Below are 20,989 nucleotides of genomic sequence, written 5' to 3' on the forward strand. Positions count from 1 at the left end.
AGTCTGCGGTGTCTGGTGCGGTTACGGTCCGTCTGTCTCGTTGTAGGTCGGTCCTCGGCGCTTCCCCTGCAGCATCTCTTGGATAGCTACCAGTGCCGCCGAGAAGATGACCACCTGTCCTACGGGGAAACGGGAATGCCCGTCCCCCCTTTCGGCTGCACCTTTTCTGCAGGTAAAGTCACATTCCGAAAGCCCTTTCAGGGTACCCCTGTCAGCTTTTTTTTTTTTTTTAATAAGTCTCATGATTTGGTTGCCGAGTTTCTTGTTTTAAAGTGAGCCGCTGATGGTGTGCTTGCACCCAGATGTGATATAAATTGGATTGTGGTGTTCCTAAATACACTGGTGGAAAATATTCCCTGAAAGAAGCAACTGCCAAGCGTTTTAGTGTCTCTTTGTTTCAGCTTTGTCTGTTTCAAGGTACGTCCTCTTAGTGACAGTGCTAGGCTATGTAGTTGAAAAATTGGGCTTTGTTCAAAATATATCAAAGATATAACAGGATGGAGAAGAGGATGTGGAAATCAAAGAGGTGGATGTATGGCAGTGGGCATGTAGCGTTTCCCCGTGATAAATACGTGATGAGGGAAGAAAGCACGGAAGTTCCTGGATCTTGAGAACAAAACTCTTTCATTTGTAGTACTATAGTTTCGACGTGAGCTTATACCTTTCTCCAAGGCAGCTCCTGCTCTTCCAGCTCAGATCCGGAGGTTCCAGAGGATAGGTAGTATAGATACAGAAAACTGTAACTAGAGAACTATTATAGCTGGGGAAAGAGGCTGTTATCTCAAAAATTGCTTGTGGAGCCATTTGACTGCCCATGTATGGAACATCTAGAAAAAAATGCTTGCCAATATTTCTGCATTTTGAACATTTAAATAGCTATGTAAATGTTGTTTATTTTCACAGCTATCTATTTGCTGTGTACCCTGTCTAAAGTGTCTGTGGCCCTTCACAAAGAGCAGCGGTGTGATTATGAATCAGCTACGTAATGCACAAACACATTTCAATTTCTTTTCAGCCCCGAATTTGGAGCATGTACTGGCAGTTGCAAATGAAGAAGGATTTGTTAGACTGTATGATACTGAAGCTCAAACTACCAGCAAACTCATCTTTAAGGGTAAATGTTATATAGAATGTGATCTTCATGTGATGTGACAAGTACGTGGTTTACTGGAATCAAAGAAAGCTTTTTGCAAGTCATTTGAACATAAATGTGGGCAGTACTTAAATCCTTTGGTATACTTTGCTGAGTTTTCTTTACAAAGCAGCAGCACGGGTGTGCTCTTAGAACAGCAGTAGTAGGTGGATTGTTCTGTGTCATTTTTCATGCCTAAGGCAAGCTGTTGACAAGTTTTCTGATTTCAGTGTCTGATGTTCTTTAGTCTTCTGCAAAATATGCTGCAATGCACTGAACTAATCTTGTCTTTTGTTTTCATTTTAGAATGGCAGGCTCACTCAAATGCTGTATTTGACCTTGCCTGGGTACCAGGGGAACACAGGATTGTAAGCAGTCTTTTGCCATCTAACTTTATTTTTAATGCTTTAGCAACTGTGTGCAGAAAATGACAAAAGCTTTTTATTTTTTCCTCTGAAGGTCACTGCTTCAGGAGATCAGACAGCCAAGGTGTGGGATGTGATAGCCGGTGAGCTTCTTGGCATCTGCAAAGGTCACCAGTGTAGCCTCAAGTCAGTTGCTTTTTCTAGATTTGAGAAAGGTAAATGTTGATATTCCCTGTTGTCTGTTTTTTCCTTCTTCTTCCCCTGTGGCACATCGGTATTTTGGGGGCTGAAAAAAGGCTTTGGAAACTGACAGTTACAAATAGCAGAGGCAGACTGAGCAGCCACCTAGCCAGTGAAGCAAAACTAACTTGTTGGGGCTTCATAGTAACCTGATGCTAACATCTGCATGTTTCTGATCTTGGGCAAGCTTAAGACATGATATTGAAATCATTCAGTCCTTACTTCCCTACATAAGTGTATAAATACTCTTTTCATAAGCAGGTTTCTCTAGAGTAGAAGTAAAAAAAGACTAGGTAGAGTAAGGAAACAAGTCAAAAAGCATGGCAGAACACTGCCCTGATTTTTGTATTTCTAGACTGGCATCCCAAGTGCTGGGGTAGAAGAGCCCGAGGCACATAGATGGCATTATACTGCATTCAGTTAATGAAATTAACACTTTTGGAAGCTAATAGCACTCTTTTTTTTCTCTCTCAGCTGTCTTCTGTACTGGAGGCAGAGATGGAAACATCATGGTTTGGGATACCAGATGCAACAAGAAAGGTAACTGAACTTTCAGATACGTATCAAGGGGTGCAGAATACATCCTTGTGAGGGACAGCGGGGAGACAGATGGGCTGGGTGACAGTGCTTAGAGTCAGAGTTGTTAGGAGGGATGAAGCAAAGCTGGGAAGACTCCTGTCAGAGCAGGAAGGCAGGCAGAAAGTGCAGGAGCAAAGGAGCTTGTGAGTTGTGAGAGCAACTGAATGTATTGTGGGAACACCTACTAAATGCAGGGTGAGCTCATTCTGCTCCGCTTTTTGTTTCCTGAAGCTTTTCCTTCCCCAGTCAGGTCATGCCCTTGTGCCTCTTCCCAGTTCCCTGCTCTGTCACAGAAGTTGCCTGGCGTGTGCTGCCAGAACATGTCTCGCACTTTCATCTGACCCAGGTTCCCTGGCTCTTCAAACTGGCAAGTGGGGGAAAGGGAAGGCTCCACATGATTGAAGTGGAAGATACAGGAAAAAAAGTAGAAAAGTTGCTTTACTATAGTAAAGCAGTAAGTTTCATAAAGTGAGAAGTAGCAGACAAAAGGCTAATAGAAAATTATGATATAGAGTGGAAAAGCACTAGAAACCTACCTATGACCACAGTTCTGCTGGGGATGAAATGGTTTGAACACTCCAGGTGAGGATGCATGCAGAAGACCAGAGCAAAGGTAATGATTTCCAAAGGCAGCCTGCCTAGGCCAGTTCTAGTTTCAGTGACCACACTACATTGACCTCTGCAATTTTTTGCAATATATGCTTCTGTTTTCTACTGTGTTCTTCTAGTCGGTTTTGTACGTAACTAACAATTTTTGTTTTCAGAATATATTGATGATTTTAAAGGTTAGTCTCAGCAACTTTTTGGGATTTTTTTCCAAGCTGCTGCCTGTTTTATTAAAGTGATGGTAAAATTGCATAGAAACTATTAACTGAGATGTCTTTGTTTTCTTTCAGATGGATTTTATAGGCAGGTGAATCAAATCAGTGGAGCACACAATGTGGCTGACAAGCAGACTCCTTCCAAACCGAAGAAGAAGAGGCAGAACTTAAGAGGACTTGCTCCCTTGGTGGTAGGTATCTGAGGAACAAATTAAATGTGGGTCTGTCTTCAGAGGACAGACAATGTTATTCATAGAAGTCTTCCTAAGTAATTATCGTGAGAAATATTTGGCTTGAATGTGGTAAATGCTTCAATTTGTCTTTACAGAGGTAGGTTTTTGTATCATGGTCATGTGCTATGGCTAATTTTAGACACTGTTTAGTTGTCTAACAACCTGTGTGCCGTCAAAGCTACCTTTGTGCAAATGCCATGTGAAAATACTTTTTTTTTTTTTTTCAGAGAGGAAAGGGGTGGTCCAGCATTCCATTTTTGAGGGGGGGGATAGGGAAGGTTATAATTTCTTTTTTCTTTCTTCTTTTTTTTCCCTAATTTGACCACACTAATGACTGACTCACTGGAGTAAGACCTGGACTTATTTAACCTATTAAACCTTGTGATGAAGGTAGCTCTCTTATTTCTGACTTGAAAGGTATAACCTCAAACTGCTACCCAAACACTTACCGCTCAGTGGCAATTTCACTAGTGGGAGTGTTCGAAGGATTGTTGTGTCCCAAATGGCATCTGGTATTTCCAGGTTCCCTGTCTGGCTAGGAGGAGATTTCCTCGGTATTCACTTGACCTTGGACTAAGCAGCAAGATCTTGCTGACCTTGAAAGAAAATTAAGTTGTGGGTTTTTTTCTTTTCTTTTTTTCTTTAAGGATTTCCAGCAGAGTGTGACAGTGGTGCTCCTTCAGGACAAGCATACTCTTATCTCTGCAGGAGCTGTTGATGGGTAAGGAGGGAGGATGCCTGCTTTTCTGTCTATTCTGCATGTTCTTAGTGGCAAGAAAGATTGGGCATCATTTTCCTAAGATCACACAGAGGGCCACAAAGCTGCAGTTGCTGTTTGGTAGAATCAGCAGAGCTACGCTGACAGCTTGCTTTGGCAAAGCTGAATGCTGCTTTTCTTCCTTACTGGAGATGGCAGTGCTGGGACAAATTGTGCATATGTGGTGAATGCTTGTTTTAGTGTCTTAGCTATGGGGCGGAACGAGAGTAGCTCTTATCATCTCTCTCTATTCTCATGGACCTATTGGACCTCAAGTAAACAGGCTATTGTCAGACAGTGAGCTGTTCTGGGATGCAAGTGGGTGGTTGGTGCCTGGATATGTGTAGGCATGCTTGAGAAAATGTTGCCTTGAGTTACAAAGGATGCATTCTTTTAGGTGCCAGATCTGTTGCAGCATCTTGGAGCTCAAGCAAACTGTCTCATTGATTAGCACGGCATTAACCCTCTCAGAACTTGAATCTTTAGCAGGCTCCATGTGATCAGAACCTTTCTGAGGCAGATAAGATTGACTCCTGGTTATGGCTTGTGAGAGAGGCTTGCTCCCAGAGAGCAAATCCCTGAAGGACTTAATTTTTAAAACTACAAGCCAGGAGTAAAAAGGCATCCTTTTATTTCCTTTTACTAGTTGAATAAAGTTAACCTGTGGGCTCATGTTGTATCTTGTGTTAGTTACAGAAGACAATGCCGCTTCCTCATCCATAACCAGCAGAGCAATTGTTTTGCTTTCAGCGTGTCTCTGCTCTACTCTTGATCAGGTGTGTTCCTTAGCACTGGACACTCCTTGGTAATGAGCAACCTGTCTTCCTGTGCCCTTAGAAGGCCCTATCAACATTGCAAAATAAATTTTGAAGTTGAAGACACTTCTGCTTTTCTATTTCAGTGTGATCAAAGTATGGGACTTGCGCAAGAACTATACAGCTTACCGTCAGGACCCGGTGCCTTTCAAGTCTTTTTGCTACCCTGGGACCAGTACTCGCAAACTTGGTAAGTTATTGGAGGATGTTTTCGTTAAAGTGCAAAGTGAATTTAAGAAGTACTGACAGTACCATCTCTTATCTTTTTAGCCAATTATTGATCAGACTGACAAGCTCAGCAGGGTAATTTGATTGCCATTACAAAATTTTCAAGTTGAAGAGTGAGAATGCCCCACTTCTGTGTCATTGCACTGATTATAAAAACTTGCATAAGCTTCAGCAATTCATTTTCAGAAATTGAGATGAAGGAATACTAGAGGTCTTGAGGTAGAATTTAGCTAGTTGTTTAGATGCATGAGTAGAAATCAGATTGAACTCTTTCTTTGCATTTTATCTTGCAAAGACAACAGTCTGGATTGGGTTTTTACATTGTAACCTTCCAGAGTCAAGGAATACTTGAAGCTGTTATCAAAAACAATAGCGCCCTTGTTCATCTTGCTCTGTGCTTCTTTGTATCTTAATGCCTTACAATGCTCTGATGCAACACAGTAATTCCTGATGACTTGTCTAATCAGCTATCTTGACATGGTAATGGTCAGTGTCGGTCCCAAGAACGTGAGGGAAATCCTCAAGGAGCTGGTTGTGAAATAATTTGTTTGCAGGGAAAGATTTTTCTTGAACCTAAGTTACTAGCAAATCAGAGGATGGCTTATTCTGCCAAAGCATGAGGGTTTCTATTTATTTTAAAACTCTGCTTCTACAACTGGTTGTTCCTGTTACCCATTTGAAACTATCAGATAAATCGCTTGCCTGCTCTGCAGGTGAGATTTATCTCTAAATACCACCCTGAATCCTCATGAGAAAATCTAGATGTTACTCTAGAAACTTTCCTTCTCCAGCAAGTGCTCTGCCAAACAAATAAACTTTACAATGACAACCTCATACGTGATAGAGATCCCTTCCAGATTCCCCTCTTTAGGCATTTCTCTGAGAATGCCTGTTTTCCAAAATGCTTTCTGTGGAGTTATTTCTTAGGAAGAACTTCTGTCTTTGTCTATAGGATATTCTAGCCTGGTTTTGGATTCCACCGGTGCTAATCTGTTTGCTAACTGCACTGATGACAGTATCTACATGTTCAATATGACAAGTCTAAGGACCGTTCCAGGTGAGCATGACATCTGTGGAAATAGCTGCAAAAAATAGGTGTTACAGAGCACAGAAAGGCGAGTTTCTCCCCATGACTTAGAGAGACCAGCTTGAAGGCTTAGGAAGCCTATTCCATGCTTTTATGCTGAAAGCTACCCAGGAGAGAAGGCACCTGTTGCAAGGGTTTGTTCATATTTTGTGTTAAGCCATCCACATAAAACTAATAGCACAAAAACTTACACAAGTGCAGATACCGGTTCACCCAGATTGAGTCTAAGGGTAGTTTGCGTGTTATCCAGTGAGGAATGGCTAGTGTCCAGCTCCTACCCACCTGAAACAAGTTTGAATCTTCTGCTTACTGGCAATCACTGACTTTTCAAGCTCTTAGACAGGAATCCATGTAAAATGGTTGTATTGTGATATTTTAAGGTGTCTTTTAAATTTAGCTCCTGGGAGGAAGCATCCTCAGCATATTGTGGAGATACTTCAGCTTTTTAGATTCCTTCAGCTCTGCATCTGTGACCTTTACATCAACAAGACAGCCCACAGAATTGGGTGCTCTAAGCTGCTGTGTCACAGGCCAGCGGCTGCTTCTCAGAAAGCGGCAAAACTTTAGTTAGATTCATTCCAGCCAGACACATGATGTAGTTTTCCATTGCCTTTTTCCAGTCTCTCAGCTAATTGAAATTAAATGAACAATGCATCCTTCTGTCTGCTCTTCAGGAAAGCAGTCTGGTGGGTGGGAATGCTTCCAGAGTCGTGGTGCTCGTAGTAAATGTTAATAGGTCAGTTGTTGAGGTTAACCCCCAGTGCCACCTAGGGAAATAGGCTGACCAGCCTGTCCCCCCGCTGGAGCCGGCTCTCTCCAAAGCACAGAGCATCCTACCCTCAGCCTCCTCGTAGAGATCTTGCCTTCTGTGTGCAGCCAATAAAACCGGCAAGCAATCTCGATTCCTCCAGCTGGATGTTCCCACAGAGGGCAGCGCCTGCCTGCGGGTGGGAGCCTCTCTCTTCCCTCCCCAGCTTCCATCCTCATGGCAGCTGCTCTGATCTAGTACTGAGGCAGCTTTAGCTTGCACTGGGACGTGAGGAAATCCTCACTGTAACAGGATTTGCTGGTAGGTCTGGCTTAGGAAGGGACCTGCTGTCCGGTAACTGCTGTGTTGAGAGAACTGTGGGTGAAAATGAAGGGATATTTTGGGGTCTCGCAAATTTTAATAGATTGCCAAAGGCAGCCACGTGTCCTCCAGTTTGTGGGTCACCTCCTTTGCCAAAACCACTGTTAAAAAAGGGCTGGTAGAGGGAGTGCCAGCCCTGCCTGGTGCTACATGGGAAAAGTCACCCTTTCTGCCCGATGAGAGGACGGGACGTGGTGCGGCCAAGTGCTCTAGATCTACACCTCCAGTCCTCACGACAGGGGAAACAGCAGCCATCTCAAGGCTTTAGCAAACACTGCTCAGGCTTTAAATATAGGCAGCCAGCAAGTGTGACTGACACGATGCAAATTCTGTTGGCAAAATAAAGATGCTGTCAGCGGGAGGAAGGAGCAGCAAGCACCTTTGTTGCTGCCTGGGTGGAAGAAGGCCCCCGCTATGCTTTCCCCATGACTGTCCCTGTTAACGCAGCGGGGCTGGTGGTGGCAGCTGAGGGAGGAGGAGACAAAGAACCTTAACCAGAGTAGTGGGGCGGCCCCGGTGATGTCTCTGCTTGCTTGTGACATGAGTGAAGCTAAAGCTTTAATGAAACTGCCGCTGCTTCCTCGTGCTGTGGAGAGAGCTGTTCAGGTAAAGCTGCTCCGGTTGGGAAGCCTGAAGGGCTCCAGGTGAATAATAAAGACTTCCTGCCCCACAGCCCCAGAGCCAGGGAGCAGTGGAACCACTTTCTCCAGAGAACATGTGGTTAGGCAGGAAAAGCCTGTAAGATCAGCCCTGCTTGCACAACCGACTCCAGCGCTGTGCATTGACTGGGGCTTTTCTTTTCTTTTTTTCTCTTCTCACAGTGGCGGTTTTCAGCGGGCACCAGAATTCAACCTTTTACATCAAATCCAGCACCAGCCCAGATGACCAGTTCCTGGTCAGTGGCTCGAGTGACTGCAATGCATACATCTGGAAGGTGAGGTGACTGGGAGGGACCCAAACATGCAACCTGGAGCTGCTCCGCTCTTTCGTTTCATTTGCTTTTCACGTTCACATAGGACACTCCCTGCCTCCCACTTCTACTTACAGCAGCATGGGGTTAGCTCCTGGCATGTTGTGCCCAGTGCGTTGCTGTCAAGGCTGGATGTAACTGTTTAATGTGAAACAGAGCTAACCTCCTGCCATCAATACGTCTCTCATCACTGCTGCTTATTGCAAGTTGCTGATCTTAATCTGGTTTTAATGGGCATTAAAATCCTCTTTCAATCCTGGTGATTCAACCAGCTATGACAAGTAGATAGACAGTTCTCAGTTCATATTTAGCAATGGAGCACATTAACAAAAGTCAAACAATTTAATTGTTTTAAAGGGCGCTCTTTCCCCTCACTTCTGCTTTTTCCAGCTCTCGCTTCAGACATAGCTTTTTCTCGTGATTAATTTACAGTAGTTAAAGCCTTTGTATTACAGCAAGGGCTCAACCAGAGCCTTCAGCAAAATTCCAAAGCACCGTGTGACAGCTGAGAGGCTTCATGCTGACATGTAGGAAATGCAAATGTCACCAACATAGTAGCAGGGAGCTCAGAATAAGGTGTGCTTCAAGTTGTGCTCTCCATACTTGACAGCCATCTGGGAACAGAGGGGACTTCTTATCTGAAGTAGAATAGACAGAAACCACAGGTGACTGCTTGTTTCGGGTTTAAAGTAATTTTTAAGGAATGTTGACCTGTCTATCCCTTTCACAAGGAGATTGAATGTATAATACAAACCTTTGAGAGCAGAGGGCCAGCCTGCTGTGATTGTGGTTTGAGCATGTATTCTCTTTGACTTGGAGAACACTTGTAAGCAGCTAGGTTGCTTACTCAGAAGTCGCAGGGGTACAGTAGCATGGCTACTCCCATGCCAAGTGGTGTAATTTTAACCTTCCTCATGTTCGGTGCAAGTTCAGCAAAAATACCTGTGCAAAAGTGGGTTGCGCATCCTGTGGTCGCATGTTTTGATACTTTCTTGGAACACAGGGTGGGACTGGGTCGAAAGCATTCAAGTATGTCATCACATCTCAAAGTTTAAGCGTTTAAGCACTTATAAAATGCTTTAGTGTACAGAAGGCTTCTGTTGCTATCATATGTGGGTGACAGATCATATTGCATATTTATTAAATAAATCATCAGATTATTACTTTTATTTTAATCCCATAGTCATGTTAGAAAGTGGGACTTCCAGCAAAAATGTTTATTTTGAGATCTGTCATATCCAGAGGCTCCTTAATTTGCTTTAAATGTTGGCAGATTTTATTGACTGAAACATGAGTATCTTTCCCTGGGATGAGGATTTACTATGCTGTGAAAAAACCATGGTTAGATATTGCATGAACAATTAATAGGTAATGTTGGAAAGAACTTAATGAAGAGCACTAGCTTTCCATACCTAGAGAGCAATGAAAGGCAGAGCAAGGCCTTGTTGAGGAATGAAAGGCAGAGCGAGAACTTGTCCACCCAGATTATTTCTTTGAGAAACTTGCAGTAGTGCTAAATTGTGTTGGGTCAGCAATTCCCAAGGAATACTGTGGCTAGAACTTATTGCTGACAGGGACGCTATTTCAGTCTGTTTCCATATGTAAATCACTTCCAGGCAATGAACACTCACTTTATTGTGTTGGTGGGTTTTTTTAATTACTAGTTAGTCAATTAATGAACTGACTCTTGAACAGTCCTAAGATTATAAAAGCCAGAGAGCAGTGAGATTTCTCTGTACAAAGATGGTATCTATCTGAGCTACCTTCCTGGTAATAAAACAATATCTTTTATAGAATTATAGTTCCATAGTTCCATTCTCCTTTGAATCGTCTGGTACAGACTGCTCTGAGGTGACCATATTAAGTTACCCTTTGGTCTGTCCCAGCATTGGAATTTAAGTGCTTCTGTATCATATGGTGCATAAACTTTATACACCATTTTATGCTGAATCTTGAAGATGGATACAACAGCTGTTTCAGTGTGTAGAGTAACTAATAAAGTCTCATTTCCTAAGTTTATCTTTTTAACTTTTATGTAATAGCTCTAGCTTCCCCACCAATATCCTGTCACATCAGGCAAAAAGCAGCATGTGCTGTGGCTAATCCTGACTTAACATGCGCAGACTGTCCCACTGTCTTCTGCCAGACACAGTGGACACAGCTATAACTATGCATCCTCCTTTAGTTAACAATAATATAAGTTGGTTTAATTGACACTGGCATAGTGTAAAACCAGTGTGTCCCAGCAAGAATAATTCTCTTCCTCTGCTTTCCTTTGAGCAATCAGTGGCTACTAGGCTGCTACTGTGTCTGTTATGTGTGTATAGCAAAACCACTATTAAATGTAAACGAAGGTGTTCTCTGCACCGAGATCTCCTGTTTAGGGATTTAGTTTCCATGGCATTGCACATTTTGGCAGAGAAGGGAATACCCTGACCAAGGCATTTAGTGGATATGTAGTCAAGTGATTGCCTCGGCTATGCCAGCAAAAGAAAAGCAGCCTGTTAAGATGAACCTGTTGGTGTCAGAACAACTTTAAGATCTGAAGCTGGATATTCAATTGTAGTTTTGCAGGCTGTAGTAGGAGGTGATCCACAAGAGAAAAACTTGTGTGTAAATCAGAAGCCTTCCCCGATGTCTTGCATCTTCCTTTGAAATCTGAATGTGATGTCTACTCCTTTGCCCACACACTAAAGGATCTGTTCATTCACTTAGTCATTTATGCAAATCCCCTTGATAAATCCCCCTTATAATGTCACATCAATAATGGTGACTCATAGCTCCAGAAAGGATTGCCTGCTGAAAGCATGCAAAACTTGGATACAATCTCTGTGTGTGCGTGTATGCGTGTTTTCTTCCTTGGGCCACTTAAGGCTAGCTTCAGCTGTATCTGTCATTTACATGACCTGTAATCGAAGATTAATAGTAATACTGCAGAACAGTATTTATGAAGGGTGTAAGAGAAATGGAGATCAGTTTAATGGGCATGAGTGATTTAGGGAGCTTTTTGATGAACTCTTAAGAGGGTCCCTGGTGCAGCTGGTTGGTTGGAAGAGGTACAGGCACTTGGCCGTCATGCAAATGCCAGTTCTGAAGCCTGTGAAGGTTCATCTATAGGATTTTGTTGGTAACAGTTTTATTTTTTCAATAAACCGTTGACCTGTGACTGGGACATTTGTAAAATGGCTGCAGAATATATTTGCCTATTCTGATTAAAAGTATGAGCTTCACAAACTTTTAAGCATCTTACCTAGAACAGGTAGAGGTACTTAATATAGTAAAATGCTTGTGTCGTGTTTTGGGCTGACAACTCTGGAGGCAGAAATCCAGTGTGTAGCAGGAATTGAACAAGTGTTTCCAGGCAAGTCAGTACATCTCAGTGCTGACCAGCTGCTTCACCTCTAGAAATGAAACATGAACTGATTCTTGGAGCTCCATTAGTTGTTGCCTCATATGACAGGCTGAGAGCATTTGATTTATCTGTCTCATACAGGAAAGATGGAAAGTATTCACATGCCTTACAGGTGGGCTGTGTGGTCTTTTCTTAGTGAATGTATATTAGTGATGTGTATTAGGCTGCTGGACTTCTGATTGTATACTTGTTTTTCTATGGAATTTTTAAGGTTTCTGAGCCTAGCCTTCCTCCACGGATACTCCTTGGTCACACTCAAGAAGTTACCTCCATTGCTTGGTGTCCTTCAGACTTCACTAAGGTTTGTATTCTGGACAATTGTCTTTCCCATGAAACGATAGATGTGATGTGGCAAAATCTGCTTTTCAACATTGCAGGAGTATTTGTTTATTTGGGAGGAAATTTTGTCAATAATTTCTAAAAATGCTGATTGGGGGGGGCAGTAAACCAAGCTTGTCACATGAGTACAATGTATCGGAACTTTTTTGTTATTTTCCAATAATTTAGGCTATTTGATAAGACCTAGGAAATTGCAAATTAACAAAAAACTTCTCCTGATGAGAGTTTGTGACACTACCTGTAAGAGACAAAACTGTGAAACCATTTAATCAGGGCTTTCATAAGCCAGAAGCTTGTTTTGTCATGCTTCCTTACCTATCAACCACTGATACATCTGCTAGTCTAGTACAGAGCAGCAAGAAGCTTTGAATGCCCTTTAAAAAACATTGTGACCTTTTTTCAAAATCTGAGCTGTTTTTATGACATATTTGTATGTACACTCAAAAGCCTATAGTGAAATTGGGTCAGTAATTATGTACCAGGTATCACTAAAAGGAAGAGAACTGCAGTAGGAGGTTGGTTCAAATGATTGGCCCAGCTCAAAATGATAAATAACCCTGAAAAATCCTAGACAGCATCCTAATAATAGCCAAAGTTTCTTTCACCCAACAGTATTAAGCAAGTCAGCCACTGTCCCTATCTTGCACTATAAGCACCAGGTCTTCAGAGAAGCTTTTCAGTGCAGAAGGGTAGGAGCCTTGCAGGCAATCAGAAGGAATTGTTCTAGTTGTGTAAGATGCACAGAAATACGAGAATTAGCATTTTAGATGAAATCTGTGATCTAGAGGTAGCCCAGCATCCTGATCATGATGTGTTGGAAATGCAGACCAATACAGCCTTTAAAATCATTACTGACACAGGTAAGAAATAGCCATTGTACAGATGCTGAAGCATAAAGAAAAGCGGAAAATGTGGTGCTAAGACAGGACAGGAAGATGCTTGGAGTGATTTGAGAGGCAAAGTTGCTCTCTGTAGGGACAGAGGTCTCTGTAGCTGTCACAGAGGTCAGAGTAGAATCACTTTCCCATCCAGATTACTATGAACTTTGGCCACAGCATTTCCTTTTTCTTACTGCTGGTTCCCATGTGAGTCACGAGCTAATCTGTCCAAAGAGAGCCATGAAATGTGGGCTAGGTGGGTTCTGCTGCTTCTTTGGATGAGATTCCACAGATCCTTCTGGAGCGCGTGATGCAGTGGCGGGAATCTAGACCTAAGTTTCTAGCAGAGTTGGTTTCTCTGCCAGATACTGCTGACATCTGACTCTGAAGAGATAGCGCTTAAGGCTAGTGCAACAGCCTTCCAATGTCACCTTCTCAGTGTGTTGCAAATGTTTGTCCCCAAGCAGAAAATGTCCTGAGTAACAGAGACGGACCTAGATGCAGGTGCAAAAAGCAGTAAGGCTGCTTTTGTCTGCCTAGTGATTGACATCTCAAACTATGCCCTGGCCCTTCCTGAACAGACTGCTGTCTGTCACAGAGCTATGCAAGGCAAACGGTTACTGATGACTGAGATTTCTATAGCAGAGAGACATGAAGGCAGCAGCCTGGCCTGCTTCAGAGCAAATGCCGCTGTCCGGTACAGTAATGAAACAGAGCTGGGTTGTTTTGTTTGTTTTACAGGCAAATGTTGCACCCCCTCAACCAGGCTTCACCCTCATTCCTATTGGCACGGGGTGTCGGGTGCAGCTGTTCTAGTTCCCTTGGACAGTGATCCACAGGATGTGCTGTGGTTACTCCAACAAATTAATTTATACTGTAGATTGCCACATGCTCTGATGACAACACTGTGAGGATTTGGCGCTTACGACGTCATTTGGAGGAGGAGAAATCAGCACTTAGCAAAATCGGCTTGGTGGGCTGGGTCACTCAGAAGAAAACAGAAGAAAAACGTGGATCAGGTAAGGCCCCTGAGTTGAGATATCTTGTTCTGCAACATGGCTTCTGAATTTTGGCTATTCTCTGCACCAACAAAAGCCTTTGGCTTGTCTTACTAGTCTTCTATTTTTTTCATATTAGGCAATAATTCATATAGCCAAACACTTCCACTAGTAAATTCTTCTGCCATCAGCAAGGCAAGCTGGCTGAAATAGCTTACAAGTATTCCGAAGTCTGTATGACCAGACTGAAAAGCAAATATTCTTTAATACAGCTTGTTGGGATGCCACATCTTCAGTGGCTATTAGCAGGGTTCAATAATTGAACAGCCAGAGGCGATGTCATGCGTGCATGCACTGTAGCAACAAGTCACACTTCTTTTTTTTATATCAAACAATAACTGAAAGCAGTAAGATCACATGTTTTTTCCAGTTTGCTAGTTTACCCAGTAAAGGGCACATATACAGCCTTGGAATTAATCAGTAGCATTCATCCATTCCCATGTTAAGGCTAGTTAACAAATGCAATACGTTTCTAGAAAGCCTAGGCAATCAGACAAGCTATGCAGCGTGCTCTCACAGCTAGCAAGCAGATCTGGGCACTATGGAGAAGCTACTCACTGCACAGTACCCTAGACCAGAAGAAAGGAGCCCTGGATCATAGCACTACTTTGACTTTTCTGCAACTTGCATTTTGTTACAGTAGAGTAGGTGAAAGGAGATTACCACCCCCACCCAGACTGAAATAAGATGAGCTTCTCTGTAGAGTAGCTCTGAACTCAAGAATACAATAGCTTCCCAGCAGCTGGTAGTGTGACTTCCTGTGTTCCACCTATCTTTTCTAGCCCCCCTCCGAATGAATTTCACCTTGGCTAACACAAATAAAGGCTGAAGGTCTCCAAATCCCACTAATGGGATAACATTACCTCTAACCTTTTGCTAGTGAGTAACAGCCTTGCAGGAAGTTTGCAGGACAATAGCAGGGAGAGTGCCAGGTCTGCTCTGTAGCTGGTAAATGGTTTTGTGTGTGCACACACTTTGCTTTAGAGAGGGCTCAAAAATCACTTCGTGTGCTAGTTTCAGCAAAAGAGAAGTAAGCATAGGTCTAATCCAGAAGCCCAAAACATACAGGAGCTTGTACACTAAAACTTGACAAGTCATCTTTGGCAATTATACTAGAAAAATAACTTATTTCTCCTTGCTCTTGCTGCATTAAAGAAACATAAGAGGGAAGAGGAAGTACACAGACACTGCAAACACAACAGCAGGCTTCCTGCTGACTGAACACAAAGCACGTGCTGTTAGAATATAGGAATTACCTGCAAAGGCTGATTCAGAGCTGGCAAGCTAAGTACTATTTCAGACCTGCTGGGATGAGATCTAGGTAGTTCCCCACCCATTTATGTGGAACAAATTATGAGACTGAGGTGTATTGACTGTTGATTTATATCATCAAGTGTAGCAAGCACAGTTTCCTTTTCTTTGGAAATTGCTCTTGTGGTTTCTCTAAGTTCCACTACTTTCTCTGTGTTTTTGTGTAATCAAATTTATGGAGCAAGCCTGTGCATGGTCAATTTGTGACTCTGAAATCTGGAGATTGATAATATCACTCTACAAGATTTGTAGCAGAGAAGGTTGGAAAAATCTGAAATAACCTGCTCTGGTGTTATGCAGGTTGACTGCAGGTATTTACAGTATTGTACTACATGCAATGGCAGCATGAAAGGAAACAGCTTGGAACTGGCTTAGTAGAAGCCTGAATAATGCATGCAGAAGACTGATCTTCGTATTCTTTATCTCAAGTTTGGGGATGTTTCTCAAGTTTAGGTTTTCTTCTTGCTGTGACACCCATCCAACTGTCAGGATAGCTTTTTTCCCTTTCTTGGCATCTCCACAGTATAAGTATCAGGCTAGTTTGGGATTGAGAGTGCTCATAGCCATCTAGTCATGCAATAGTTCTGCTGTATGAATTTGTAGATGGTCATTAGGGATCAAGAGTTCCTGAGTTTGCTATTTCTCTTCTACCTCTAGGAGCTTAGATTTTTTAAGTGCAACTAATTCCCCAGCTGGGATATTATTGTCTTGTAAGTGCTTATTGAAGTACAGATTAGGAGAACCAATCTTGGCAGTTATTTTCTGTTAGTCCAGGTTGAAGCAAGTTGTTATGAAGTAGCATATCTTATCAGGAAAGGAGCCTTTAACTCTGTATTGTGTGTTTTCTAGTGATTTGTAGTGGGATCTGTTAATATGGGATCCTATTTAATTTTTTTCTGATGCACCAGTACTTGTATTTTGGATACTAGATAGTACAGTAAAAGGAAGGATCAAAAGAGGCTCAGTATGGTATATAATCAAAGAGTCATGCAGGTGCACACTTGATGTGTTATTTATAAGGCAGCCCAGCATCCTAAAGAAAACAGCAGGTTATTCGCACTAGACTTGTCATTGTTATAATGAAGTGCTTTATAGTACAGCACTAATGCTGAGATTTAGGAGCTCAGATTAAACACCTGGTATATGGAAAATGTTTAGAGCTCTTGTGCTCAGAAGTAGAAATGCATAGAGTAGCTAAGGTGCTATCCTATTTAATTGCATCACTGCAAGTTAGATGAATGAGAAAGCAGGCATCTAACAAACACATTAATGTGTTCTCAGTTGCAGGATGCCAGAAAAAAAAAAATTGACCACTCTCCCTCTAATATTGCTGCAGACCAAGATCTTTGCTATATATAATTCCCACTGTTATTAGTGAAGTCCTTATGTCCCTACCTGTTACATGACTACTGTTATAAGAAGTGGGTATTCAGAACCTCTTTTTTCCCCTACCTGTTACATGACTACTTTTTTAAGAAGTGGGTATTCAGAACCTCTTTTTTAAAAGCAGGGGGGTTTACATCTTGGCTAGTGAGCTCAGAAGCCACTGTGAAATACCTGTTTGGGAATCATTTGTTTTAAATAAATAACTTACTACAATGACAGATTTTATTTTCTTCAGAATTTGTCTTTGTTCAGGAGGTGAAGAATTTCTCACATTCCTCTGGGTGTGGTAAATAACTACTGTCTTCATACTCATACAGCATTGCAGAAAATCATCCAGGAAAAAGACAAGAGAAAGAAAGCGTGTCCATTCCTGTTCTCACTCTCTCTTTTTTTTCCATCCTTAAAATATGAAAATATTAATGCCTGACTAGGACCATTATTCATACGGTAGGGCATTACAGCATAAGGCTTCCTTGGTATTGTAATTAGCCGTGGGACCTGCTTACAGTACCTTTGTCCCTCAACTCAGTTATGCAACCGTTAAGGATGGTAGCGCAGGTGGGGACCAGCCTTGCTCTCAGGCAGCATCTCAGTACTGAGCTGCCTGGACCCAGCCACTGCAAGGCGTCCAGCAAGGCTAGCTAACCTTGGAAGATTCAAGATCTATTTTGTCTGTCCGTCAGTCCCTTGGCTGTAGCTCAGCTAAGGGTGCTCATTACAGAAGGGATAGAAGGCAGACATTACACAAATGTAGTATATTAGACTTATCAATACAATACAGGATTTTACATAAGACTTGTACTAGTTTAACTGAAATTAGAGGGATTTATGCAACCTCTTAATTCAAAACGGTATGTCTGAGAAGCAGGGTCAGTGCTGAATTCATCTCCTAGTTGGAAGGGGTGTTTATAAAATGGCTGTCTTCAGTCTGCTGTTCTGTGTTCCTCATCAGACTACTTATTTCTCCCCTATCAGGACTGCCAGCCAGCCCACAGAGTACTCCTGCCAAGGCCTTCGCAGCGGGCAGCCCGTGCATTTCCTCACCACGGCCGGCTGCCTGTGCTCCCATTTATTCTGGAGACCTTCCCCTCTCTACAAACACTCCGACGGGCGCTCTCAAAACCCAGACGGCCGCAGCCTGCACCCCAGCCAAGCGGAATGGAGCCAGCCCATGCGCTTCTCCCAAACTGATCCCTTCCTCCAAAATGTCTATTAAACATTGGGTCACGAGGACTCCATGCTCTTCTCCTCCAGAAGTGGGGAAAAAGGCTCCTTCTCCTAGAAAAGCCCTGGCAGAAGTCACCCAAGGTCTCCTGGAAGCCACTTGCCCTCCTAAAGCCCCACACTTGCAGTTTGAAAAACGTGCCAAGAGAAGGCTTGACTGCAGCAAGGAGGATGGTGTGGGGCAGAAGTGTCTGCAGGCCTGTAGCTGTGTGACTGAACTGGACCATGTGGCTAAGAAATCCAAGCTGAATTTATGTCACTTGGCTGCAGACCAAAAAGCTTGTGATGAAGGCTCTCTCAGCCTGGCTGACTTGGATAACAACTGTGAAGGCTCCAGCCGCAGCCCAAAAGAGCTTTCCTTTCCTGGAAGCTATATTAATCCATTGGGCATCCAAACTACCCCCCATCTTTTCAGATCTCCATGTGGGAAAGACACTGAGGTAGTAGATAAAGAGAATAGTTCACCTGAAAGAAAAAATTGGTTGTCTGCTCTGGGAGAGAGGCTCCGGACTGGCAGAGCTGGCAGCCAGAGTGCCTCAAACAGCCCCCCGTCATCTTGCAGTCCTGGTGCCAAACAAGAGGCTGTGGCAGCGGCCACTTCACCAAAAACAGTAAGTCAGTGACAGTGGTCATGAAAGACATTATCCCTAGTTGCCACTCTCCCCTTGTTTGTTCCGACCTGCTCAGGCATTCAAGGAATTATCTGATCCCTTTGATTAAGGACAAAAGGGATGATTTCTGGCCTAATAAGACAGATATGTTGATGCTGTTATCTAGTAATGCAGGAAGATAATTTTTAGGACGTTGATGTCCCTCACTTTAAAGGGACTTAGGGCACACAGGAGCTCAGAGATCTTCCCAGTACCCAGTCGGGTGTTTGGAGGATGTAGCTGTCATCTGAAATATGCCTCTACTCTGAAAAGCACAATAATGACAGCACCTTTCCTGGCAGATCTACTGTTTATGTGTTCATCATCACATCTGCCTGTTTATGTTACTGAAAAGCCACTTAGGCATTGGAAGAAAGAGCTAAATTTTATTCTAGCCCAAGTAGAAAAAATTTGGTACCCATGTTAAAACCGTGAGGCTAAATAATGCCTTCAGTTCCTTCAATTGAAAAGTAACAGAAAACAAAGGAATTGCAGAAGAGTCAGAGGACAAGACTTGACTGACATAATCCTACTTTTGATGTACAAGAAGCCTGGCACAGAGCTCATCCTAGGATCTGAAAGTTAAGCTTATAAAGCAGCTAAAAAAGTTGGCATGAGGGCATGGGGATTTAACATGCAAACATTTTTTACAACAAACCAAACTTGACTCATGTCTGAAACTGGACTCCAAGTCTATGGTGTATTTGACTGAGTCTTATTTCAATAAACGTTAGGTAAATTTCCACTCATCAAATTTTAGTTGTACTCTCTTTGAATATCTGATGATTGAAGTTGTTTCCATCATTAAGGCTTACTTTGGTAAAGTATCTCATGTGTTACCTGATTTCACCTCTTCCAGCCCTTCTATCAGATGTGAAGTAGGCAAGCCACCACTCCTTAAGTTACACATAGCAGCTGCACTCTTCATACTGTGCTTGTACCAGGGAATCTTGGTTACAGCAACTTGTGCTTTATGCTGTACATGTTTAAACACAAGACAGAAATATTTGCCCTGGAGAGGGATTACTATAGAACAATTACCTTTCCTGCCCAGTATGCTCTAGTTCAGATTTCAGGATGCTTCTGTGTTGTACTTGAAGCCTGAGGAAGTACCAGCAGCATCCACTCATCTGCTATGTCTGGGAAATCTGCAGCCCTCTTACCTGCTGTAGGGAAGCTGAAACTGCAGCCAGAGTGCTTTTCGTATGGCAGTAAGACAACCCTAGGTTTTAGCTAGTGTTTCCTGTAGGTAGTAAGCCTCTTATCTCAGACAAACAGATTACAGCAAAGAACCTTTCATGTACTATCTTATTTGAGAAGCTAAACAAACTGGGGCAGTGTTGGAGGGGCAACTATAAGACTCCTGCAGCCTATAAACTGTTAAGCTAGAAATGTTGATTTTGGTTTGTTTTTTTTTTTTTTTTTGTAGGCTACAACCACTTCAGTTTCCATGAGGAAGATCTGCACATACTTCCACAGAAAGCCACAGAATGACTGAAGTGGCATGTGGCAGTTGCACCTGATGGATGTTGACACTGTGGTATCCAGACCAGATTTCGCAATGCCAACAACGATGTGCCAGGATTACACAGTTTGTTGTCAGACATTGATAAACTTGGGGTTTTATTCTTCTGTTTTTCAAGCTGTTAACAGTTGAAGTCAGCTGAGTGTGGGAAATCTACACAATACTTCGTCACAGTCTCTTACTGGCTTCCGATGATGGTTTTTTAATAAAGAAAAATTAAGGGGTTCTTGCATGGTAACTGTTATAGTCCAAAGACAGCAACAGCTCTGCTGTGCATTGTTGACAGGCACTATAGCTTGTCAGTTTATGTTACTAATTTGCCATTGAAACCTCCTCTACTTAAGAATAATATGTAAATCAGTGCACGCTCCCAAAAAGCAAGTGTTGGAATGTGTGTAAAGAAACTTACTGGAGGTAGATCTGAGCCCCTTTGTTCTGAATGGCATTTCTACAGTTATTCCTCTAGCAATGACTACTCACTTCCAACAGGGAAGTTATGAATGTGTTAAGTAAATATAAAAGACTTTTAAACACCCTGTGTCCATCCAATGGTGATTATAGTCTCAAAGACAAAGTATAATCAAGTACATAATGCCTGTACTCCTCTTGCCATCCCCTTGCTTCTCCCAGTCTGAAAACTTCTGTATTTACCGACTTAGCTGGCTCTTGAACCATCAGCACTACAGCTGTTGAGGCCAACAGCTTGTCACTTCTCTGAAATATAATGCTGACAAGTTGCGTTAAAAAAATTAGTTTGATCTATCCCAAATAGAACACCCATAACAGCTGGTTGCTTGGTCACCTCTTACACATTCAGCCTGTAGCAAAGGCATTAATAACTGCTTATAAC

General features: G+C 42.6%; 1 protein-coding gene across 1 annotated transcript; it reads left to right on the forward strand.

Annotated features, from left to right (window-relative positions):
- Positions 1-52: 52 nt before the first annotated feature.
- DTL (denticleless E3 ubiquitin protein ligase homolog (Drosophila)) lies at positions 53-20,112 on the forward strand. The gene is made up of 14 exons (XM_010079762.1): positions 53-172; positions 1,016-1,114; positions 1,439-1,500; positions 1,592-1,712; positions 2,212-2,277; positions 3,213-3,328; positions 4,018-4,091; positions 5,029-5,132; positions 6,123-6,227; positions 8,208-8,320; positions 11,980-12,069; positions 13,866-14,004; positions 17,716-18,575; positions 20,044-20,112. Exons 1-14 carry the CDS (start codon positions 136-138, stop codon positions 20,110-20,112), a joined length of 2,055 nt encoding a protein of 684 aa, XP_010078064.1. The 5' UTR covers positions 53-135.
- Positions 20,113-20,989: the final 877 nt, after the last annotated feature.

The sequence above is a fragment of the Pterocles gutturalis genome, unplaced genomic scaffold, assembly GCF_000699245.1.
Source record: "Pterocles gutturalis isolate BGI_N339 unplaced genomic scaffold, ASM69924v1 scaffold22844, whole genome shotgun sequence".
NCBI classification, from domain to species: domain Eukaryota; kingdom Metazoa; phylum Chordata; class Aves; order Pterocliformes; family Pteroclidae; genus Pterocles; species Pterocles gutturalis.